The 25,016-nt window shown below is 44.0% G+C and overlaps 3 protein-coding genes across 3 annotated transcripts in view; all 3 read left to right on the top strand.

Moving 5' to 3' along the window:
* Positions 1–5,855, top strand: part of ERGIC1 (endoplasmic reticulum-golgi intermediate compartment 1) — a 57,503-nt gene extending 51,648 nt beyond the window's left edge. Inside the window, exon 10 of the mRNA XM_065644377.1 lies at positions 1,405–5,855. Coding sequence (XP_065500449.1) covers positions 1,405–1,512 — 108 coding nt within the window. The 3' untranslated portion in view covers positions 1,513–5,855. The remainder of the gene's footprint in view (positions 1–1,404) is intronic.
* A 1,292-nt stretch (positions 5,856–7,147) lies between these two features.
* RPL26L1 (ribosomal protein L26 like 1) lies at positions 7,148–11,768 on the top strand. The gene is made up of 4 exons (XM_065643961.1): positions 7,148–7,212; positions 8,714–8,886; positions 9,563–9,703; positions 11,597–11,768. Exons 2-4 carry the CDS (start codon positions 8,719–8,721, stop codon positions 11,723–11,725), a joined length of 438 nt encoding a protein of 145 aa, XP_065500033.1. The 5' UTR covers positions 7,148–7,212; positions 8,714–8,718; the 3' UTR covers positions 11,726–11,768.
* Positions 11,769–13,072: 1,304 nt separating this feature from the next.
* On the top strand, positions 13,073–23,638 carry ATP6V0E1 (ATPase H+ transporting V0 subunit e1). Its single transcript, XM_065644430.1, has 4 exons — positions 13,073–13,269; positions 15,221–15,268; positions 20,365–20,493; positions 23,130–23,638. Exons 1-3 carry the CDS (start codon positions 13,166–13,168, stop codon positions 20,456–20,458), a joined length of 246 nt encoding a protein of 81 aa, XP_065500502.1. The 5' UTR covers positions 13,073–13,165; the 3' UTR covers positions 20,459–20,493; positions 23,130–23,638.
* Positions 23,639–25,016: the final 1,378 nt, after the last annotated feature.

Raw genomic sequence — 25,016 nt, forward strand, 5'->3', positions numbered from 1 at the left:
AACTGTTTGTTCTGTTGCCCCTGCTAACTAACTCGCTGCCCAGCCGAACGCTGCTGCTCTTACGTTACTCCTGTAACTTTGCCCATGGGGTGTAGGGCTGCGTGGCAGACACAGCTCGGTAGGTCCCTTCTGTCTCAGTTGTATTGCATTTCCCTGCTACTTTGGCTTACTGGTTTTGGGTTCCCCTCTCTCTCTCCCTTGGCTTCCAGCTGACAGCAAAATCCCCCTTTTCCTCAGCAGGAGATGAGTTCTGTATCACGTCCCCTTCTCACTGATCCTCTGTCTCTTATTCTCAGAGCCGCCTGATCCTACACAATATAAAAGGCCAAATTAAAAGAGCATCACAGTTACGAAGTAAAAAATGTGGGAGTTAGGAAATGCCAGGTCCTTTGTAACTGTACCTTGGCCGTTACACGGTATGAGGTGACATTATTGTGTATCATACTTTCCATGTGCGGGGTGGGGTGGCACCTCCGAGCGGCGTTTCTGCCCATCCCACGGTATTTGACTTCTCACTAGCAGGTGGTTTGTATTAACCCAGTCCTGAGTACAAGTCAGATGTTTCCACGAGGACTCTGAGACACCTATTGTCGTGGTATTCAACCCTTCAAATGTGTTTTCCATTGCAGTTTCCCTGGGAGGCAAGTTTGGCATCGTCCCTGTTTCAGAGATAGGGAATTGAAGCAGCATGTTGGAAAGTCCATAACTGATGCCTCCTGAATTTGGGTTTTTCTAGCACTTGAGAACTGAAATAGGCTCTTACGTGAATTAGGGGATTAATTTTTTCCCTAACTCTGTTCTTGAACATGGTTGCGTGTTTTTACTGGTGTTTAAGTAATTCGACATGAGACATCTTGCATGGAAAAGTTCAGCCCACAAAGGGTTAAGCTGGCAGCACTTTTGTAAGCAGCCCTTGTAATGGAAAGTGTTAGAGAGCCCTGGCTGGAGGTGTCACTGGGTCTCTCTTAGTCACTGTCCTTCACATGCTATTGAAGTGTCTCTTGCCTGTTTGCGAATGCTGTATCTTGTGAAACAGGGAAAAGACCACAAGGCCCTGGTATTTATAATGGAAAACAGTAGTAGGAAGATATGAGCAACGCAGAGCTTCTAGAAAGCTTTGTTAGGTGGAGCTCAGCCCAGAAAGGAGCAGTATTGATGCTGTGGGCTCCTCAGAGCTGGGATTTGCCATTGGCTCTGGCTGTGATGAGTTCAGGACAGCACTAAGTTATTCCACTGTAGGGTATAGTAGTCCTGAGTGATTGTCATGTAATTCCATCCCCAGTACTATTACGCAGTTCATACTGTGCTTCCAGATATAGCAGTGGGCAATAACATCCTTCCCCCCATTTCAAGGTACGGAAAAGTTTCCCCCCTCGCTGACAAAGCTGTTTCTGTGTGTTTCAGATATGTGCCATCATTGGAGGAACATTTACTGTAGCTGGGATCCTCGACTCCTGCATTTTCACAGCTTCAGAGGCCTGGAAGAAGATCCAGCTGGGGAAAATGCAGTAGCGGTGAAACTACCCGAGTCTCCAAGGACAGGAACAAAGATTGAGAAACCTACCACTACCTGGTTTTGTCTTTATTTTCTATTTGATTGAATCAGTTGAGTTTTTCTCTAATCAGGCTGTTCAGTGAAGACACCTTCAACAAATCAAAGAAATCTCCATGCATTTCAGAGCTCTGAGAGCGAAAAATCAATGGAATCGGGGTGTGGATTTTGATTCTCTCCTCCCAGGAAGAGAGGTTGAAATGCCATATATGAAATACACTGTCAGATCTGTGTAAGGATGACAGTCTGTTCTCTGGGAGGTTCCTATGGCAGTGTACAAATTAGGTAGTAGATTGCAAAGAGTTGAGCTGTCTTGTGGCACTTTTTGGAATTCTGTTGGATTTGCATGATTAGACAATCGACTTTTGTATAAGGCAAAATTATACGTTAAGAAGAAATTCCACCCGTGGTGCCAAAAAGGTGATGTATCTGTTGATGAGGAGTGGAAAGTGTTAGTCCCCATAGTAAGCTTTAGAGACAGAGGGCAGAAATAACATTAAAAAAAATGGTTTGTGCTTTTATTGAAAGCTCTTTTGTTCAGATATGACCTTTCTAATGAAATGAGCAAACAAGGAGGGGAAACCTTCCCCCAGGTACCTTCTCCTGGGTGATGTTTGATCCAGGCAGCGGAGGGCCCTGCTTTTACTCTGGATGTAAAAGTGGTTTCATTTCTTCCCAGAAACTGAATATCCAGTCTTGTGTTTACAGGTGGCATGAAGTAAAAACCAAACTGAGCAACACAGTTTTATGTGGCCTTTGCTTTGAAAGGGAATAGTTGTCTTTACAGCATTAGCTTTTATTCTTTCTTATATTTTTTTTTTAAACACAGACCACCCAACAGTCTGGATTCTGCACTTCTGCTTTATTATTATTGTTATTTTGAAAAGGGGTTATATATTGTATGTGTTCAGAAAAACGGTGCAGACGATGAGCACAGCTTACTGTCTTGCTTTGTGTGTGTATATTGAAAACACCTGTCAAACACAGGAGGTCTCTCTTTTCAGGGTTTAAGGCGCCTCCCTTTTCATTTAAAATTCGGTCAGGCGTCTTTTCTGAGCCCCAGACTGACACTGTTCACCCACAGGTACTGGCCCCTGCTAGTAGTTGTTTTATTTTATTCCTTAAAATGGTACCTGAGCTCCCATGGCCATTCATTCCAGCCTTGTCTTCTGGGGCCTCCCAAAAACGGAGGCGTGAGGGGAGAACTCCTGCCGGGGTGGCTTGTGTGTGATGGTAGACGAGAGTTCACTGAAATTAGACCAAACCCCACCAGCGCATTTTCCACGGCCTCCTAAATGTTTCTTGAGTAGTAACAGTCTCTGCATGCTTTGTAAATGTCTGAACCAAGGATACACAAATTTAAGTGTTCCAAGATGGATAAAAACCATAAAATAAAAATCTTTAACTCAGTCAATGCTGTAAATTTGAAGACGGGTGCAGGATCTCCCTTGGATAATATTTACTGCCAACTGCCCTTTCCTGGAGGCAAAAGCATCCAAACATTATGCTGTAATAATAAGAATCTTTGACTATTCAGTGTTAATGCTAGAGTCAGATACATTTCAAAAGTATTGCTAATACATGTCTGTTGAAATTGTCTCATTGCTTTGGAAGCAGGGAAGGTAGCCAGTTTTATCCACACACCAGCCACCCTCCCCTGCCGTCCTCTGCCCTGTAGCGACTTCGGACAAATTACAGCATTGGAATTTTTTTCCCTGTTCTTATTATGGACTGATTGCTATTACTTTTAGGTGTAAACTGGATTGTGTAACTTCCTGTATCTGTTAATGTATGGATAGATTTTATACTTTTTTTTTTTCCCATTTACAAAAATTGACTTGAAAATGAGCTGCTTGTCTTCATTTTGGTGCGTGCGTCCGTGTGTCCGTGAGCGATACCCGCTGGGTGGCGGGACCCGGGATTTTCCATTGCGGTCGCTTCTCTTGCTGGCTGGAGGATTTACTCTAATCCACTGTGACCAGCTGAAGCTTACCGCAAAAACGTCCTAGTTTTTCCTCTTGAATTTGTTGAGTCTTCGCTCACAGCTTGTGAAGCTGGTGGATTATAAGGGTGTCGTTTTTAATATCTTAGCAGTGCAGCCTTCTCCTGGGCTGTGCAAGAGAAGATCTTTGCAGCGCAGTGGTTTGAACTGTTAGTTTTCTGAAATTGCTTCCCTGAGACAATTTCTTGAATGCAAACAAGCAAAGCTGGTTGCAGATTCCTTGTGTCGCCCGGTGTGTTATTTCTGCCTCTCTCCCCATCTGAATCAAACGCTGCAGTCCAGGCCAGTTTTCTAAACCAGACCAGTGAAATTGTTTGGCTTCTTTTGGAAATAACAGGTGCGTACTTCAGCGTGGCTGCTTTGTCTGCTAACATGTCCACTGCAACAACCTAAGAAATCACTTAGTTTTTTTGCTAAATGTGGGGAAACCAAATTGTACTCAAGTTCTGGCAAAACTCTGCTGGAGAAACAGTCCACGCTTTAGTTCGCTAAACCAGGTCTAAGTGTTTGCGTACGGCCAAGCCAAGGCTGCCTCTTGGGCCTGCTCTAAGTTGTCCAAGCTTGTCCTTCAGCCCTGGGTCATGTAATGATGCTGCGTCGTGTGTTTGCAGAAGAATTTGCTCTTCATCTCTCCAAATGTGACACCGAGGCAGTTCCTGCCCCGTGCAGACATGACTCATTAGATTTCACTTTTATTTTCAAACACTGTCTAGAGACACAATGTGCTTAGTTGTGCTTTTAAACATCAATGCAAACAAAATTTCTTTCAAGCCATAGTGGAAGGAAAAACATTGATCGTAGGTGTTCATCCATATTCCTGACTTTGCTCTTTCAAGTCAGTATTTTGACAGAAGTATTTGCGGTTTTCCAAGAAAGACATCCCTGTAGGAAGTAAAACATTTAGAACATGTATATGTTGCAGTCTAAATAAGTCCTTTTAAAGCTTCACCCCATTACACAGTGAGAACTTGTGGCTTTAGGATGCTTTGCAGTGGTGTAGTTAAAACTTTTAGCTCTAGGGAAGGCTGTGCTTAGGTACACTTAAGGTAGTATGTGGACTGCTGAAGATTATTTTTAATAAAATATGGAAATGGGGTAAGAAAAGATTGGAAGACAAGCATTTGTGAATGATCTGATTTATCAAAGACTTGCTTTTAACTACTCTATAAAAAGTGAAATCTGCAGTGTAGATGGTGTCTGTAGTTAATTTCTGAATATTTCTCATGTAAGGTTGTTTTTTATTTGTGCGATACACAAACTGTTAGGGCTGAAAATGACTGTGATGAGGATCTGCATTAGAGAGGTTGTTTGAAGCTTGAGATGGAATATGTCAGTGAGGTGTTTTTCTCAACAGTCCTTGGAAGAAGGGAGAGAGGGGCCGGGAGGGAGGACGTCCTCCTGTCGTATGTTACCACAATGTCTAAAGTACGAAACGTTTGCATTTTTACAATGGAGTTCTGGCATTTCTCTTTATTTGCAACCTTATGTTAATAAAATATTAGCCTGTTTAGTTCTATAATTAAAAATAAAACTCATGTTTTGATTGGCTTCTTGTTGCACTACTATTGCAAAATCAATCTAAAGGAACTTTTTAAATTATTCTTTCCATGAACTAAGCGTTATCACATGATGAAATAGCTGTAAGCCAGGTCACTGTGTAGAAAGTTAACACGAGGCTCTTTTGTAATGGGATCTGAGTCACGTCTGGACGTTCAGTGCTTGGTTTTGAACAGTACCAAGTGTTCTGACCTCCCTTTTTTTTAATGAGAGGTATGTGGACTGTGCTTGGAACTTGCTGGGTTTGGCTTTAGTCACCGTGCCACTTGGTATGTAAAATAACCTGTATGTTGTTCCCCCCATCCTCTGATTTCCTTTTAGCCTTGCTTCACTAAGTATTTAGAAATAAGTGTCTGAGGAAATTATTAACGATTGAATAGTAAAGGGTTACAACACAGTGAATTTGGACACTATGTATCTGCACTGCATTAAGAAAGGAATTCCTTTAAGTTGTGGTATTGCTGACTTGCGTTGGTGCCCACTTGTGCTGGTTTGACTGAAAGCGAGTTAACTTTCTTTATGCAGTTAGAAACTTCTCTTCTTTGCAGCTAGCACAGTTGTTAGTTTGAGAACAAGCTGGTAACACCCCAGGACAGAGTTAATGTTTTTCTTCAAGTAACTTTCCAGTGTCTTCGAGTTGGAACAAAGACAATGTAAGAGGTCACTGTCACCTTAGTTGTTGTCTGGGAGCCGAGGTCTTTCTGAGGCTCTGCCCGCAGGTGTGGGGCGGCTGGGAAGGTATAGTAGTGGTATATTAGTCTTATTTTATTAAATTGTGTTTATCTCAATCCATGAGTTTCTCCCTTTCGATTCTCTCCCCTATTTGGGGAGTGAGCAGCTGTCGTTGTGATTGCCAGCTCAGCTTAAACCGCAACACTGCTGTACCACGTCTTAACGAAGGAAGAGATCTTCCAGTTAACATCACGTACAGATTGGAACTCAGGTTTCCAGAAGCACCAGGTACTGAAGGTCCTGTCCTTTGCATAAAAGATGAGCAAAGGCCCTGGGAAAGGCATTTGTACAACTCTCAGCAGGCCAGAAACTTTTTCAGCCAATCTTTATAAACCGGAACCCAAACGAGGGTGTGTGCTGCTTCACCTGAGCGATCGGTTCATTTCTACCGGCATCCCATTCTGCCATAAATGATTTTCCTTGGGAATAAATTAATCTGTTCCTGAAAAGAAAAAAGCAGTAGCACCAAATCTATCTGAAGTGCAAGCAGTTTGAGCAGGTAAGTTGGTTTATGGAGGCAGGTGGTGGTGCCCATGGGCGCAGGGCCTGGGCGGGGGAATTTGAACTTGGCAGAAACCCCAGGAACCGGGTCTCTCGTTGGGCTGAGGGTCATGAGCTCTGGGCTGGGCTGGAGGGACCTGGGTGGGGGTTCCTGTGCCTTCACCCACCTTCGGGGAGCAGCTGCATTTGGACAGAAGAGGCTGCTGCTGAACAGCTCTGACTGCGGGCACAGTGAAAGCGGAGGCTGCAGGAACACACACGGGGACACCTGAGTGGGCACCGGGGGGTGACACCTGGGCAGGTACCGGGGGATGACACCTTGGGGGGATACCAAGGGATGACACCCGGGTGGGTACCGGGGGATGATGCCCGGGTGGGTGCAGGGGAGAATGATGCTCGGACAGGTACCGGGGAATGATGCCCAGGCAGGTACCAGAGGATGATGCCCGGGTGGGTACCGGGGGATGATGCCCGGGCGGGTACCGGGGAATGGTGCCTGGGCGGGTACCGAGGAATGGTGCCCGGGCGGATACCGGGGGATGATGCTCGGGCGGGTACCGGGGGATGGTGCCCGGGCGGGTACCGGGGGATGATGCTCGGGCGGGTACCGGGGGATGGTGCCCGGGCGGGTACCGGGGGATGGTGCCCGGGCGGGTACTGGGGGATGATGCTCGGGCGGGTACGGGGGGATGGTGCCCGGGCGGGTACCAGGTGCCCGCCCCGCCGCACCTGTGGCCGCCGGCCGCCAGGGGGCGCAGGTGGCTCCAGCTCCGCGCGCAGGATCTCGCGACATCCCGTTGGCCGCTTGCGGAACCGGAAGCGCGTTGAGTTCCTCTTTCCGGGCGACCGTCGCGGCGGCAGCAGTGGGGTAAGGGCGGCGCGGCCCGACCCGGCTCCATCCGCCGCCATCCGGCGCGGGGCGGCCCCGCGCTGGGCCCCGCTGGCCGCGGCGGGACGGGGCTCCTGCGGCGGCCCCGGCGGGGCCTGTTCGGGGAAACGAGCGGGGCGGGAGGGGGCTCGGTCGCCTCGGGCCTTGCTGGGATGGTCCGGGCCCTTTTCGCTGCCTGGGGAGGAGAGCGGGGTTGGCCCGGGCCCGCCGGCCCCCAGGGTCGGGCAGAGGCGGCGGGTGAGCCGGTGTGGGCCGCAGGGGTGGCCGGTGGGACAGGCCTGCCCCGGGGCTGCGGGCGGGCCCGGGAGGGAGCCCGCACTCCGGTCCCGTGTTTGGTAATGGTGTTTTTGGTTAATGCAGGTCAGGCAGTGTGTGGTTCGCTGATGTGCGGTGTGCCCGGGGTAGTGTGCACTGGAGGGGCAAGTGCATAGAACCCGAGTGTTGTGGAGTAGAGAAAAAACATCATCGAATGAACCTGGCTTTGTCAGTCAGGATGAATGGTGGCATAATCATAACATAACTCAGAAGCACAAGGAATTACTGGAGGGAGTCAGTGGAGGGACACAAAGATGCTGAGGGGTCTGAAGCATCTTTCCGATGAGGGGAGACTGAGAGGGCTGGGGCTGTTCAGCTGGAGAAGAGAAGCCGAGAGGCAATCTCATCAGTGTCTATAAATTTCTCAAGGATGGGTGTTAGAGAATGGACCAGACTCTGTTCAGTGGTGCCCACCGACAGAGTGAGGGGCAGCGGGCACAGGTTGAAACACAGGACGTTCCATGTGAACATGAGGAGAAACTGCTTTATTTTGAGGGTGCCAGAGCCCTGGACCAGACTGCCCAGAGAGGTTGTGGAGTCTCCTTCTCTGGAGACATTCAAAACCCGCCTGGACATGACCCCGTGTGATCCGCTGTGGTGAACCTGCTCTAGCAGGTGGGTTGGACTGGGTGATCTCCAGAGGTCCCTTCCAACCCCAACCATGTTGTGATTCTGTGTGATAACAGACAACTGTAGCGTGGCTGTTAAGATTCAGAGAAGACCAAAGGTATAATGGATTTACAAATGTGCTTCTGAGTCAGGCATTATACTTTATTTGAGATACCTATGCAGGATGAGCTCCCTGTCTCTGAGAGTCCAAAATATACATTTGCTTTATACACAAGGGCAGTGTATGCCACAGTGAAAAATGAACATTCGTCAGTTGGGTGTCCTGACTTCTGAGAATAGTGACCTTTGGATTAGAAAGAATGGCCTGATGTTCATGTATGTAGCAGATCTGTCAGTTGCGGGGTCGTTGTCGGTCAGGGAAGAGGCTTAAACCTCAAACCTTATTTGAAGTCTGGTTTGTAAAGGTATATGAACCGGGGGTGGGATTAAAAGTAGTTAAAATTGCTTTTGTATGTCCTAGCATACTTTGTGTGGGTAGGTGATAAAGCACAGTGTGTGTGAATTACAAGCATCTCTCAAACTGTTGTTTATGCAGCCAAAATGAAGTTCAACCCGTTTGTGACCTCAGACCGCAGCAAGAACCGCAAACGCCACTTCAATGCGCCTTCTCACATTCGAAGAAAAATCATGTCCTCCCCGCTCTCCAAGGAATTGCGGCAGAAATACAACGTCCGGTCTATGCCCATTCGAAAGGACGATGAAGTCCAGGTAGATGCACTGTCTGTCTTTTAAGTTGTACTGTCTCATGTGAACTTTTGTCTGGGTTTTGGTTTTCTTGTACAGCCTGTGCAAAAAGGAAGGGCTAGACAAATTCAAATTGATGCTACAGCTTTGCTGAGTCTGGCAGAAATAATACAAGTTAATTTAGTCGTAGACTTGGCCTGTCGAGTGTTTCTTGAGATCACAACAGTGAGAAGGAAAACACAAGGAACACAAGTGTACTGGCAACTTTAGGTACATGTGTTATCGTGCTGCATTAAAGGTTTTTAACAATAAAGCACAAAACAAAGGATCGTTTCTTTTCTCTTTTACAGACTGTTGGATACTTGTGATATTTGAAAGATCACTTTAGAAATGAATCCAAAGTTAAGCTGTTAAAGTTGACCATTGTCCTTCTGTTTGAAAAGATAGTTTCTTCATTGGGGTTTATTGTGGGGAAAATTAGATAAAAGTACGGTTCTGATCCATTGTATTTCCCATTTTAGTGATTGCTGAAATTGCCAAGTAATTGGTGGCTTTGTACACAAAGAGCAGAGTTGTGATTTCAACCTGTACGGTTCTGGTTTTCTATTGGGATAGTTAGACAGTGTTTCTCAAGGTCCGGTAATTGTTTAAGGGGTGGTTTTGAAGTATGGGACAATGTGCATCTCATGGTCCTGTTTAGGTTGTCCGGGGACACTACAAAGGCCAGCAGATCGGCAAGGTGGTCCAGGTGTACAGGAAAAAATATGTCATCTACATTGAACGCGTTCAGCGTGAGAAGGCCAACGGCACAACTGTCCACGTGGGGATCCATCCCAGCAAGGTACGGCGCGTGATGGGAGATCTGACATGTGGGAAACCTTGTTGGAAAATGAAGACGCTGCTACTGACATGAGCAGAACCTTGCTAAGGCATGTGGAATAATGGGCTGAAATAGTACAGCGTAGGGGGGTAATAAACAAGGAAATGTTATGGTGACATGATGGGAGAGAAGGGACAGTGCAAACCAAGAACTCTTCCATATTTCTAGGGCTTATTTGGTGGAGAAGCTGCTAGAGACTGTGGTCTTGCTAAAGTACTTTTTCGAAGAGCTTGTTTTTAAAGCACAAAATAGATGGTTCAGAGCAATCCTTCCTCTTTGCTGTGTGGTGTTTGCACTGATGGAGGCCCTAGGAATGTTCAGATAGATGCTCAGAATTGTGATTTGATCTTGTGGACTGTTGTGAGCTAAGCTCGTCTGAATCTGCTTTGATCCTGAAGTGATTTACAGTGTTTCGAGTTTGTAAAAACCAGGCAAAGCCTGTTTAGATCATAACAGGAGAACAGTTCAAACTAAACAGAACCACCAGCCAAAACCTGGTTTGAAGCAGATGAAATGAGTCTGCTACAGCCTTGCGTTGTGGGCACGCATACCAAAGTGTTGGTGGAAGAAATCCAGTTGTAACAGGTTTTCTGATGTAAGTAGTTGGTGTGTTCAGCAGAGTGAGAGCAGAGTTATTCCAAAACAACATAATGACTTGTGTGCAGTAATAATATTTGAGGGACAAGGTGACATTGCAGTGGAACCTGTGCACATGTTACTTGTGGCGTAAATAGCAGTGGAAGAAATTGAGGTTTGTGCTGGTCCTCCCATGAAAGTTTTTTTCTAATTTGGAATCGGACCTTGATAAAGATTCTAGTTATTAATGCGAAAGGAACAGAAGAATGTTTTGTTTGTTGCAAATTTGCAGTCGGGTGAATGAACGGTTTCTGCCTCTCCTCAGTAAGGAGGTAGGAATTAATTACAATTAAGAGAAACCTGAATGCATGGTGGAACTGAGCAAGAGTGTGCAGCCCTGCTGCAGCCTCTGTTTTTTCTAGGATTTGATTGTTAGTTGTATTTTTTAAGTACTCCTTTCAGTAATATCAAAGCGTTTATTTCTTTGCCATTTTGCAGTGCACAGAGAGCACTGAGGGCTGAAAACCAGAGCTTCAATTTCTTGCTGCTTTGTTGGGAAATACCATTGAAGCTCTGGTAGCAAATTACCTTTATGTGTCTGCGTTAGTAATACCTGACAACTGCCCAGCTACCTCGCAAGTGTTCAATAGCAGATGTGTTCTTTAAATTGTCTTTGCATGAGTCACTATGATGCATGAACTTTTACTGTTGCCTGTAGTTTATGCAGATGTATTGGTTATTCCAAGTGATACGATCATGACTAGCAGCAGCACGGTTTGCCTGTGTTCCGAAATTTAGGTGTCATTGCTTAAAATGTGGAGAAGCTAAAATCATGATCTATTACTTGCCTTTGTGGTAGTGGAAATAAGACTCAGCTGCGCACTGTGTTTAAGTGGAGGTGGTATCCATCATGTTTGAGCAGTGTAATGGAAATTAGATTTACTTCAAATTAATTATTTTGTTATGCAGGTGGATAGAAATTTGGCTGCTCTTCAGTTTGGCCAGACGTTATGGCTGTGCATTGAAAAAACTGCCTGTATGTTCTGATCCCTGAATTTATTCAGAAAAATTAACATAGCTTGGTGTTTTGAAACACAGAAGGCAATTCAGTACCTCTGTTCTACTCAAACCAAATTAGATGGTCTGTGGAAATAAAACTTGGGTACGTTGTCGCAGTCCGTCAGCAGCGATCGTTCTGGGCCGTGCTGTTATCACAGTTCTGTCCAGTTGCTGTGTTTTAACACTGAAGAGACACTAAATTATTTGTCCTTTCTCTAGGTGGTGATCACTAGGCTAAAACTGGACAAAGATCGCAAAAAGATCTTGGAACGTAAAGCCAAATCTCGCCAGGTTGGCAAGGAGAAGGGCAAATACAAGGAAGAAACAATTGAAAAGATGCAAGAATAGATGGTTTCCTATTTGACACCATTAAAGAACTGCTAAAATTAAACTTATTGTTGTGTCTTCTCCTTTAGAATGTCTTGATATGGTGTGTCTGGTTAGCATTTAATTACTCATTCTCATGTTTTGATGTTTGCTATGTAAAAAATACCTCCACTAAATTAAAAAGCTTTTCACACTTTTTTTTTTTTACTTTTAAGAAAACTGAAGACTCTTTTCCCCATAAAGGAACGGTTCAACCAATGCTAGAAAGAGTAGCACAATCCTGAAAACATGCACCTAATGACCATTGCTCCTCTGTCTCTTCCACTGATAATTAACTATTAAATGTGCCCATGGTTTTAAATGAACATGTTAATTCTGTAAACTATATAGTTTTAGTGTTTCCCCAGACATTTGAAGTAAGCTATTTCCGGCCATGAATCTCTTTCTGCAATTCTCTTAAATTACGTTTTTTTCAACCACCTTATGAATTTGGCAGTAAAGGGTGACGTTTTAGAGGTTCACCAGACATGTGTGCAGTGCCGTGTGGTGCCTTGGGGGTCTCACATTGATGCTAGAGGTTGGGAAGGGGGGTTCACCTCACCAGTTTGAAAAGGGTGGGAGGGTAGGCAGACTCAATGCTGCTGCTAACGCTATTTTGGATGAACTTTTCTGTAAGTGGAAACTAGTTGTTTAGAGCTTTGTACATCTATAATTGAGGGCTGCTGCAGCACGTTGAGAACAGCTCCGCAATTAATTTCCTGACTTGGTGAATGCCCCTCTAATTGCTGATGTAGAAGGGAGGAAATTCAGTTCCTGCCTGAAAAACTCTGCGGGATGCTGAGAATCGAGGAAAATTTTATTTGCATTTCTGGGATCATTTATAGGCCTTAATATCAAAGGCTGCTTTAGAAGGTGGGCTTTGAATGTCACTGCTTTTATGTAGGTTCAGAGGTTTTATCCCTGGCAGTTGATGCATCCACACATTAAGGTTTTTGTTCATCTGCAGCCAAGGTGCTGTAGGGTCCCTGGGGTTCATTTGGTTCACTTTGGCTGTTTTCCAGGGAGCTTCTCGGCCGTTGAGCCGACGCACGAGCAGGACTCCATCTGCCCAGTTTGTTGATGAGCTCAGAACCAGCCCTTACCCCAGTAGAAGCTACACCCTCACCCCAAAGCTGCTTCTCCCCCTTTTCCTCGGTGGCCCCGGGTCGGGTCACCCGGCGGAGCAGCAGCCGAGCACGGGGGGCGGAGCTAAGAGAGGGCGGGGCCGATCGGGGGCGGAGCTAAGGGTGGGGGCGGGGCAAGGCGCGCACGCCCGTCGCGCTGCCAGGTGCGTCACCGCCCGCCGGGCTCCGGTCACGTAGCGGGCGCTGATTGGCGGACGCGGAGGCGGGGCGGGGCGCTGCGGCCGGTTGAGGGCAGCGGGAGGCGCCGCGCCGGGCCGAGCAGCTTCTCGCCGCCGCCATGGCGTACGGTGGCCTGACGGTGCCCATCATCGTCATGAGCGTTTTCTGGGGACTGGTCGGCGGCGTCCTGCCGTGGCTCATACCCAAGGGGCCCAACCGCGGGTGAGTGGCCGGGGGGCGGCGGGAAGCCCTCAGGAGTAGCGGGAGAGTGTGTGAGGAGTGCCCGGCGGCCTGGTCGTGATGGGCTGTGCCCTTGCGGGCCCGGCAGGCAGCAGCGGCCTTGCGGCTCCGGCCCTCCCGAGTTCCCCGTTCCCCCGCCGCCGTGTGGGCCGCGCTGGCCGCTCCGCCAGGCCCGGGGCCGCTGGCTCCTGCCGCAGTGGTTCTGCGGGCCCCTCGGCCGCTCTGGCGCAGCGCGGAGGGCGGGGGGGGCCGAGGCCCGGGCGAGACCGGCGAGCGGTGGGAACCGGAGCGAAATCCTGCAAGGCCTCCGGAGCGAAATCCTGCAAGGCCTCCGGAGCGCAGGGCCGGGAGCGGTGTCTCCGCGCCCTAAAAATCCCTCCCGGTTCTGAGTTTTTCCCTCAAGCCCTGTAAACCTACCCAGCGTCCTGTGGCAAGGAGATCTGTTGTTCAGTTAGACGGTGTTTGAGCAACAACTTCTTTCTTTTTCTTTTTTTCTTGAACTCTTCTAACTTGCTCCACCAGCGTCTAGTTTCACGCTGGATAAGGCTGAAAATGTGGCTGTAACAAACCTCAGTTCTGTGCTTAAATGCCCACCAGTGGCCTCGTAGCTGTGGTGCCCCAGGACATACATGGGGCATCTGGGCAGAGGGATTTTTTTCCTGCAGTGATTGTAGCTGCTTGGATTAAAAAGTAGACAAGTTTTTGTCTTTCTCTTTTCCCTAGGAGATAATGACCACTAAATCTCTCTTCCTCTCTCTGACATCCCCTCTGCCTCACAGGTACTAACTGTCTTTTCTGTTAGATGTTTATCTGAACTTGGAGGAATTTTCCCTAAGTTCTTCTATTCAGGTCTGATATTTTACTCCTTTAATTTCAAACCCGAAGTGTGTTTTGTGCCTCAAAATTTGCCTGTCCTTAAAAACAGCTTAGAAATACGTCTTCTAGGCCTATCCTTAAAACTCACAAGCAATGACTTTGGAACTCCTTGGAAAGGAGGGGTTCCCAAAGCTTGGTGCAGGCTGTGTTAGCTTGTGGCATTTTTTTGAAAGTTGACAAGGTGAATGTGTGTTAATAGATGAAAAATACTTAGCGTTATCCAAGTCACACAAGGGCTGGAAATTACTGACCTAGCATGAGTTTGTGTTACTCAGTTGGGTCAGGGGAAATACATAGATGGAAATCCTTTTTTATAATTGGAAAAGAAAAGAAAAGAAAAAAACCCTCCACTTTGAAAACCCTCCACTTTGCTACTAAGTTTAATGAGCTGCACAAATCACTCACAATCACTGTTAGAAAATCTCATTTCCTTCCTCCATTTTCAAAATCATGTGTGTGTATAGCTACAGTTTTAACCATTTTCCATTTCAAGAGCTGCTTTGTTCTTGCTTCATTTCAGCTGAACTATGGTGTCTGTCACAGTTTCCTTTTGGCAAGAAAGGACAAACCTTATCCTACATAAAATTTCAAGTGGCTTTGAGATTTCATTTTGTATTCAATTTGCAAAACCCTCATTCATGACATAAAACTAAAAGATATATTTTGATACTGAAGTAAGCAGGATTTCGTGAATGTAGAAAATATTTTTTGTTTGCTGTTAGCATTAGAATACCCAGCTTCAATAGTTTACTAACTTGCTGGTGGAAGTGCCTGTGAAATGGAGCCAGGACAGTGACTGCCTAAGATTTCTCTCCTCTTCACAGTGATTTTTGTTGAGCACATCTGTATAACCTCTGTCTGCCAGAGCTCTGTCAGTTCTGCAGAGTCTCAGCTGCCACTTACTCAGCTGGAAGAAGTTAGAACATCCGCGTTGAGTCACCTCCCATATGATCAAAGTTAAACTTGCTCTTGTTTGCTAGGGTGGTTTTTCCTACGGATCTTGTGGTCGGTCACAACATGACACCTCATCAGCTGTTTTTCTCCTTCCTTTTTGCAGTGTTATCAACACAATGCTGGTGACATGTGCTGTTTGCTGCTACCTGTTGTAAGTATAAATAATGTCTTGCCTCTCAATCAAGGCACAATTCTGATGTAATCAAAAGTTCTTTTTTTAAAAAATCTTCGAGACATGTAGGAAGTAGCTTTTAAAATGCATCAGAGATTTAGACACATGTACAGTTCTTAGAATTCTTAGTTTGAAAGACTTTCGACCTGCCAAAAAAACATTAGCCTGTTGGTGAATACGGAATGAAAACAAACGTGGATTCCTCTTGTCTTCTGTTGAATAGTGCTCTGTGTTGCTATTACTCCTTTCCAGTTCACTGGCTTATTCACTCACAAGTATAACGGCAATTTGTCAGTTGTAGAATTCATTTCTTTCTAAAATGAAACTAATTTAGACCTACTGATTAGTTTTGCTTAGTTTGGTTGAATATATTCCCAAAATGTGGTGGGGCAGTGGGCGGAAAACCTTCTATGTGGGGGTTTTTGATAGCTCACAATTTTTGTAACAAACTTGTTTTGCTTTGATATATTGGGACTGTTTCTTTTTAAATGCACATTATATTTTGAGGCTTTTTCTGTAAGAGAAGTAGTAGAAATAGCAAAATGACTTGTTGATGAACTTCTCGTGCCCCGTTTGGTGTTTTGTTATTTGTCAAGCTTTAGCTGAAGTCCGCAAGAGAAACCGTGGTGGTTGTTTTCTCTTTTTTTTTTTTTTTTTTTTCTTTTTTAAGACTGTAGAGACTGATCTTGTTGAAGAGGGTGCTATGCAGAAATAACTTTGAAATGTGTTTGGGAAGAATTTGTTATGGAGAGTAAATTGGTAAAAATCTGGTTAGGTCTTCAGGGCTAACTTGTAATAAAATCATTATCCAGAGTTCCACTTGAACCCAAGTAGTATTTCTACATTCCTGAAGTATTTAGGCATTGTTTATGCTACTCTAAGGACCTTAACGTGAATATTTAGGGAAATGCATCTCTAATCTCAAGACTCATCTGAAGAAGTGGCAGCCAAAAGCCATTTTATCAGTGTTGGCACCTTCCTGGAGAGGCCTCTTCGGTTCCATGTTGGGTTGGCCTGTGGCACGTGCAGGTTTGATGTAGTTTAATAATGTGATATTCAGGTTTTATATGGGTGAGGTCTTTTTTTTTTTTTTTGTATTCAGAGCATTTGACATGTGAAGTCTTAAGAGTTTGCTCTTCTGGATAACTGTAAAAGTACAGTGAACTTGGTTCTGTGTTTTTTATCTAGGACAGTTTTAAGAAGTTTTGCTGAGCAGATGTAGAAACTTGAGAAGAGCTTTGTAGTGCCAGCAACTTGAATTTGGGATGGAAATTTGGGAATTCCAGTGCCATGAAGGCCTTCTTGCCCACACACCGCCTGTGTGGCAGCCCAGTCTAGTGGTAGGTCCTGAATGTTTGGCTAAGAAAGGGCAATCAACTGGGTGCTCATTTTTAGGAGGTTACAGTAAATGGGGGGGGAGCCATAGTGGTTTTGGTTTTGTTTTGGTTTTAAGTTTGAAGTTCTCAAGTGCTTCCTACTCTGTATTTTAACGGAAATGTTCTACTCCTCTAAAATCCTTGAAGCTTAGGGTTTGTTTTCTTTCTTGTTCCAAGAAGGACAGTTTCCTTGAAGGCGAGGCCACATGGCATCTGCAGAATCCTTTGGGTTATGATGTGTAATGTATTTATTGTAGAATTTCTTAACTTTGACCGAACGCTGTGAACTATTCAAATATACAGTGATATTTCACTTGTAAGTTTAGTGAGTTTGGGGGTGTTTTTTGTTTGGGGTGGGGTTTTTTGTACCTAAACAGACCTGTTGGAAGTCTAGTGTCATTAATGTGATTTATAATCTGTTCTTGCATGTCCTGTGAGGGGGTTCTTTTATAATCTTGTGGGCTCTGACTTGTTTTCTGTATTACCTTTGATTTTCTCCAATTACACCTTGAAAAAGGAGAAGCAGCAAAATCTTACTGTGTCTTAAACCATCAGTAATTATACCCAGCTGTATAAATTACATGCTTAGTGTCTGCTTCTCAGAAAACAACAAAACCCAGATTTTTCTCCTCATGTTCCAAGATAGAACTTGCCTTATCACACAGTCTTTTTTTTTTTCTGTGAATTTGGTATAGAATCGTAAAATAGCCCTGGTTGGAAAGGACCTTGAAAGGTCACCTTGTTCAACCTTTCCTTCCTCAAACGTGTAAGTTTGTTCTTGCAATATCCTTTTCCTTTTGGGGGGGCAGTATTGCAAAAAATTTCAGACCTTAATTTTGGTGACTAAATAAAGAGACTTATTTTGCATACCAGACTCGAAAAAAGCCCAGAAGAATTATTTCTGTGGATTCTTCATTGGATATGTTAAGGTTAAAATAACTTGTTGTGTTGTCTTAGGTATGTTCTGCTGTATTTATGTATCCTTAGTAGGTGGCTGCCGCTATTATCTACTTCTTTTTAGAGCTATTTAGAACTCTGCTAAACCTACTTTCATACTCTGGGTTACCTTTCCAGTTGAAAATAGGGAAAAACCAATTTCCTGTCTTCGTTAGACACCACTTGGTTGACAAATTGATTTGCATCAAACCAAATTTGTGCTAACTGTATTTAAAGTCAATCAAATTTCAACTTAAAGCTGTTTCTTCTGTTTAGATTTAAGAGCGATCATTTTGAATAACCATCTTGATCACATGGTGTTAATTTGGTTGTTCTATGGAAAAGTTTTGCCTATGTAAGTGCATAATTTGCGTACAGAAATTGTACCCAGTAGCCTTTTGAGGGAGAATACATGAGCATCAGGAACCTGAGAAAAATATAAGGAGTTACTGCTGCAGAAATTATAGTTTATACCTTGTTGTAAGGAACTGTCTAAGTCTAAATCTCTTCTGCTGTTTACAAAGCAGTTCCTGAAACAGTACCATGATATTCTCCTAACGGAGGACAGGGCCCTTGAAAAATGGTATTTTTTGCCGCTGATTCGAAAAGGATTAAAATCTGGTTTTTCAAATTGACATTTAAACAGAGATAGCAGGACCTTAATTTGTAATACACAGCACAGACAGATGGCAGTTATGGTAGAAAGACCTTTTAAAAAATCTTCCTGGTAGAACATAAGGGACTTTAATTTCCTTGTCTCGAGCCGGGTAATTAACTGTTGTAAGTAGTATTGGTAGAATTTAAGGACCTGTGGGTGGCTTGAATGCTATACCTGATTTTAGCAACTGCAGAACGTTACACATTGGATGCAGAGACTTGCTTTGTTTTGCTGTGAATACCACGTTTTGTTTTGCATTGTTGTGATTATTGTATAAAGCAGCATCGCTTGAGCAAAACGTGGGAAAAGCTTTTCCATTTCTCACCTTGAACACAGAGGAGTCGTGGAGTTTCAGTTTAAATTATTAGGCCCTAGCAGAGCAGGGAGGAGGAATGTGCAGCTGACCTGTAATACCCCTGGGCTCAGAGCTTCGGTTTCCAGCATGGTCTCAACAAACAGCTTTTGAAAACAGCACAGTTATACCACTGAGACACATCGATATTCCGAATGTTCTTCCAGCTCATTTAATTCACAGCCACGCTGAGGCTGAACTCGGGAAGCAGAGAGAGGTGAGAGATTTGTGCACAGAGTTTCCTCCCTTCTGTGCAGTGGGAAAGGGAATAATGTGCTTTAACAGGCTTTTGGTGTTCCTGTCCTCCCACGGGTGTTACTCAGGATGCTGAAGGCAGATGGCACAGCGCTTTGGCACCCCTTCTATCTGCCTTTTGTATCTGAAGATTAACCCTGGCAAAACAAACACCGTGGTATTTTTAAGAACCAATTTGCTCTTCCCCTTAAGTAAATTTAACAATTATTAACGTGGTTTCAAAAGACATTGTTGTCGTAGCTTTGGATAGCAAAGTAACATGTCAAGTTAAAGGTTATGGGCTCCTCTTGGTGATGTCTGGCTGATGTTTTAATAGCTTTGTAGAACCTGCCGTGGATTCCAGGGCTTGCATGACTGATAGGCTGATCGGCATGTTGGTTTCACTAGAGCCCTACTTTGTGCAAAACTGAAAGCGCCATTGGAAACAAATATTGGTGAATTTTAAGAGGATCGATGTGTTTTCTCTGAGTCTGGCCTGCATCTTTTGCCTCTGGCGGTTGTCGCCACTTCTCGGCAGAGCTGCACTTGCTTTGCTGGTCACAGCATCAAGGTTTGTGTGGAATTTTCCATGACTGCCTGAGCTCTCTGATACATTTGCGGCAGCTCCCATTACAAAGCTGCTCTGCTTTTTCTCCTCCTTACAAAGCATTCTGGAAATAGCAGACAGATGAGCCAGTGTGTTCACTAAATGTGTTTATATAGTTAGTATTTAGCATAGATTTAAATCCATGGAAGGACCAATCGCTTTTCCTGGAACTTGTAATATTTACAAAGCAAATGTATCTTTTAACAGTGGAATATTTATTTCTGTTTAGCTTTCCTGGATGTTTTCCACAAGCTACATTCGTCTTGCTCTTGGTTCTGGCCACGGCTCCTGCAGTGTTGGTTTGTGAGCTGCTCTGACCTGGGCTCTGGTGTCCTGTTGGTTTTGTTCTTGTTCGTGCTCCTGTAGCATCGTACCCTTTTGCTGCAAGTCCCTGTTTCCTGACCTCTCTGCCAGGTTTCAATTCACATTTTATTCAATCTCTGATAAATATACTGTGTCTGCAAGGGTAGGTGGTTGTACACTGAAAATAAGAGCAGATGAGAAAGGGTATGTTTCTCAGAGGTTTTTGTTTAAAGGATGCTTCAAAGGCAGTGAGAAAAGGTCTGTCTCTCTTACGTTTCTATCTTCTGAGGCCACAGGTATGTGCATTTTGTATATCTCGAAGCACTTTACCGTCAAAGGAAAAGTACAAGAGAAATGCTGTCAGGTGGGTTTGTGTTGCTTTAAATTGAACAGGACGATTTATTGTTTCAGTTGCAGAATCATTCAGTACCAGATCTTCCTTGCTGGTATCTGTGTATGAGCTTGAGTAAAATTTTGATTTGGTACTAGTCCTTCTTGAAAGTTGTCTTTTCTTTGATGGTACTTGTGCTTTGGACAAGCCTTTCCATGACCGTAAGCTTTCTCATGTGGCTGATGTTCTCTGTTTTGGGTTGGGGCTTTGTCTTGCAGTTGGCTGATTGCGATTCTGGCTCAACTCAACCCTCTCTTTGGGCCGCAGTTAACCAATGAAACAATCTGGTATCTTAGAGCACACTGGCCTTAAGGATGTTTGTCCTCTGCTGCAATTTACTGACTTAGGTGAGTATAATCAGATTTATTAATGTATTTAGTATGTAAAAGCTTCAGGAAAATTTGAACTGTAGTGTAAGCAGCGTGTTCAGAATTGCAAGCTGTTTTGCAGGAGAAATCTTTCTATAGGCTGGAACAAAACATATTTTGGATGTTAATCTTGACTGGATACCATGAAAAGCTCAGACTGAATTCTTGTACAGTTATTTTTCTCTGCTGTCATGTCATGTGGTGCTGTGTTCAGTATGCAGGGGGTTGTAAGAACAGTACATTTCTTTCTACCAAAAAAAAAAAAATCATGCTGGGGTGTCTTTTAATAGCTAGCATAAGTGGATTTCCTAATCTTTCTCAATTGTTAAAACTCTCCTCAAGCCTACTGCTGTTTCATCCAAGACCTGTCTTGACTTCCAAGGCAACACAATGTAGAGTTGCCCAGTTCAGCCGAGAGCTCAAAAGTGAGAACTGCAGTTCACTGGTTCTTTATCTCCTGTCCATGTCAGGCACTAACGCTGAGCTGACAGCTGAATGTTGGATTGTTTTAATGATCGCCTGTGTGCAGTTTTAATCATGGGTGAGCCTGGTGGCTGCTGTCTGGGTAGTGCTATTGGAATGCCGTTGCTGCAGTTCATGGTCGTGCTTTCTGACATGACCAGCAAAAATACAATGTGTTGTGCTAAAAGTGCTATGACAACTTCAGGTTCCTCTAGAAGAGCAGCATTTGGAGGCCGAAGTTCAAATGAATGGTAGCTGTAGAAAGAAGTACCCATTATTTTATGCTGGTAACTGAATAGTAAGACATGCTTATTTTTTGTCTATTTTTTTGTTTGGCTGGGTTTTTTTGTCCTTTTAGGTTTAACTGCCCACCCTCTTGCTGTTCTTACTTGAAGTTCTGTTTACCGAGGCCCAATAGCAGCAGACAGATGACACTTCATGTTACAGCTCGGTTAACTGCTGTCTGTAAAGCATCCTGAGCGTTGCCCTGAAGCGAAGCTCTGCTGCTCCACAAGAGGCTTCGTGTGGCCCGCGGTGCTGTCAGGCTGGGCCGTGTGTCTGGATCTCTCTTTTCAGCAACAAGCAGAAGCTAAAGGGAGACTTGGCCCGGCTTCAAGCAGAACCCTGTAATTAGCTAAGTCAGTCAAGCTGCATTTCCTAGGTGTATTTTCACTGCTTGTGTGTTAACTCATAATTAGTTAGCTAAAACAGAGACCAGTGTATTCTAGTAATGGGCGTACAGATCCATGGATCTCATAGGATGATTCAGTCGCCTGGGATCTGGAATTAAAATGTAGCTATCTGGACAAGGGGATGCCTTGGATATAAAAATTCGGCTTCGTTCTGATTGATCAATGTGTGCGACCAGCAAGGACAAGCTGGAGATGACAAATGACTCCTGGACTCCGTGTGCTTGCTAAAAGAACTGGGGCTTTCTGCCTCCCTTTCAGTGAAGGGTTTTCCAGAGAACTGGAGGTAGATTTGTACCAAGGAAGAGAGGGAACGAATGCATTGTGCAATGGCCAGAAGGTTTATGTAAGGAGCTATAATTTGAAAACTTACTAATGGACAATTTGAGACCTATATAGCACATGCTGTTGTGTTATATGAAGCAGTTTGTTTTAACCTTTGATAGATCTGATTTCATTGGCTTAATTTTTGGATTAAAATTAAAGAACTTTATGAAAAAGAATGTGTTAAAAAGGTAAAAGCCTATAATAATCCTCAAGTATAGTTAAATATTATGTTCATTCTTGTTAGAAATGTACTATTACAGGACATACTGTTCTCCATGATCCTGTTTGAATTACTTTTGTGAAGGAGTTGGGATGGATCTCTCTGACACTGCATGGAATCCCATCACATAGCTACCATTTCTTCTTTGATCAGTTATTTTTGGCTTTTAAGATGTACTTTTCCAGCACTCAAGGTGCATGCACTGTGCTTTTTTTTCCGCCTCGCATTCTTCTTCTAGTTGAGGTTTGGATAGATTAGCACGGACAATGCAAAGAGAATTAAATACTAACTCCTGGAGCGGAGAGATCATATTTAAAAATGAGGATAGTCTAAAAGAAAACCCATTTTACTTGAGCAGGCTGAAAATGCACACACGGGGCTACTGCATCCTGGTGAGGGGCTTGTGCAGATGCTGACCGGGTTGGGCTGTGCCAAATTCCAGCAGGTTGGGCTTTCCAGTCAGTGTCCCTGCGATTCAAGGGAATGGTTTGGATGGCAGTGTGTAAGAACACGCAATGTGGGCTGCAGCCTCTTTTAAGCAATTGGATCTAATGCTGCTTTTTCTCCTTAAATCTGTCAGTTTAGTCTGTGTTCTCGGACCAGGAACTCCACTCGTGCAAGAAGAGCTGTCGTGCAAATGACTGGATGCTGTTACAGCGTTGAAAACTTTATAGTAGAATAGTTGTTCTACCGACTTATAATGTAACTAAATCTACTTGCAGTAACTTTGCAAATGAAACTGCTAAGAAAGCAAGGGAGTAGAGATTATTCTTAAAGCTCTATATAGATTAATTATCTGTTTTTTGAGCATTTCTCAGTGCATTTGTGAATGGAAATAGTTGTGGTTTACAACCAGGTCTTGAACGGGTAAATCGTCTCCATGGAAAGGAATAATTAAGTTGCCTCTTGCTTTGCAGGTGAAGAAGAGATTTCCTCCAGATGAAAAACTCCACTGACACACAGATGCCCTTAACATAGTTGGCTGGATACTGAGCCTGCATTAATGCCTTAACTTTTCTATTGTGCTTCCAATGGCTTGTTCAAAGCCCTGTATTTTTTCCTACTATCCCATTTAACAGCGTGCCTAATGGAATTTATTCTCCTCTTTGGTACTGTACATTTTTGTCTCTTAACTTCGGATACAGTGAAAATTTCTGAAGTTTTTATGGGTCGTGGAGTCAGCTTCCCAGTTTGTTTGACTCGTTCTGTAGGAACACTGTGTGTGTCCCACAGATGTGAGGTGATTGCTGTGCCGTTCACCCTGTTCTGTTTGACTGCACTTGGAAAAAAATTAAACCGTATGAGGAGAAACAGTGGTGCCACATGCTGATGGGATTTATTTTTTAAGATGAGTTGTATTGTCGGGAAATTTGGTCTTAAATTTCTCATGCCTGGAAATAAAACTAATCCTCTGCTTTATACAGAACGTTCCTGTGCCATGTTTAACGGTTATGATGTGCTCTGATGCTTCTGATTGTCTGATTCAAGGGGACTCTGTGGCAGAGATACAGTTTGAATGAAGCATAAATAGTCATTTTGATGGGAGATGGATTCACTCCCTGGCCTTTTTGGAGGATACGTACAGTAACAAGCAACTTGAATTGAACAGAAAACATAGAAATTGTTTTATACTGAGTCAACACTGGAATTGCAGAGCTGATAAAGCCCATGACAGCGTAGGCCAGAGGTTCCTGAGGCGCCTCAACATCGGCTGGGTGCGTGAGGTCGGGGATGAATCCAGCGAGTCCTTTGTTAAGGAACAGCTTCAAACGATATAAATAAATATTCAAAGGAGATAAATACTGCTGCACACACAGGAGCCTTCACTTACCTCCTTGTATCATATCAAGATAAATGGTGATTATTCCTTACTGTGTTTTATTGTTATGTGCAGGGACATAACAGAGCAGGGTGTGGTGGTGGTGGTTTTTTTTTTTTCCTTTTGGATAGTGCTGTTAACTTGTTCAGTGGGATAGTTCTCATTGCAGTACAGGAGATTCTGAGATCCTCACAAAATGTTGTGACTTGCAGAGATCGGAAACTGGACGGCGTGAATTGCAAAAGAAATAAGAACGTGTCTGTTATTACAAACTAGCTCGGTGACCGTTGTGACTGGAACAGTGAAATTTTTTTTCAAGTTAAGTACTACAGTGAGCTATATTTTAACATGCCAGAAGTTGTACACCGTAATGCTATATAGTGTATGGCAAATAATTCCTAAGAATATTGGAAATCAAATGATCTTAAAAGCTTAGGTGGCGGTTTTGGTGGGGTTTTTTGTTTGTCTGGGGTTGGTTTTTTTAAGTGTGTGGAGGATAATATATGTTGACATCATATGAGAAGGGGAGGAGAAATGCTTCAAGACAGAGTTGACAATTTTGGATATGTAACAGTTTTTAAATTATATTGATCTGCCTGTCATATTTACCCTGAAGTGAGACATGAAAAAAGGAAACATCCAGTGGTATTAGTAAATTGGTTTAATCACTTTCTTTAACAAGCTTTCTGTTGTAGTTTCTAAGGTATTGCTCATTGTAGAAGATAATGAGAAGTAACACAGTTCACCTGGCGTGTTACATGTTGGTGACTTTAATGTCAAGAGCTGTTTGGAGCCTGGACAAACAAGCTGTAGATTAACTTTTATTTAAGTGTTTTCTGGATAAATAGATTTCCTTTTATCCAAATGGTTAATATTTACTCTGAAACAGATACTGGGTAGTAGCATGATGGAATAAGTTGAAAAAATAATGTTTTGGTTTTGTTCTGCTGAATGTTTTGTGACCCACTGTCCGCATTGGTCATGG

The sequence above is a fragment of the Caloenas nicobarica genome, chromosome 13 (genome assembly GCF_036013445.1).
Source record: "Caloenas nicobarica isolate bCalNic1 chromosome 13, bCalNic1.hap1, whole genome shotgun sequence".
NCBI classification, from domain to species: domain Eukaryota; kingdom Metazoa; phylum Chordata; class Aves; order Columbiformes; family Columbidae; genus Caloenas; species Caloenas nicobarica.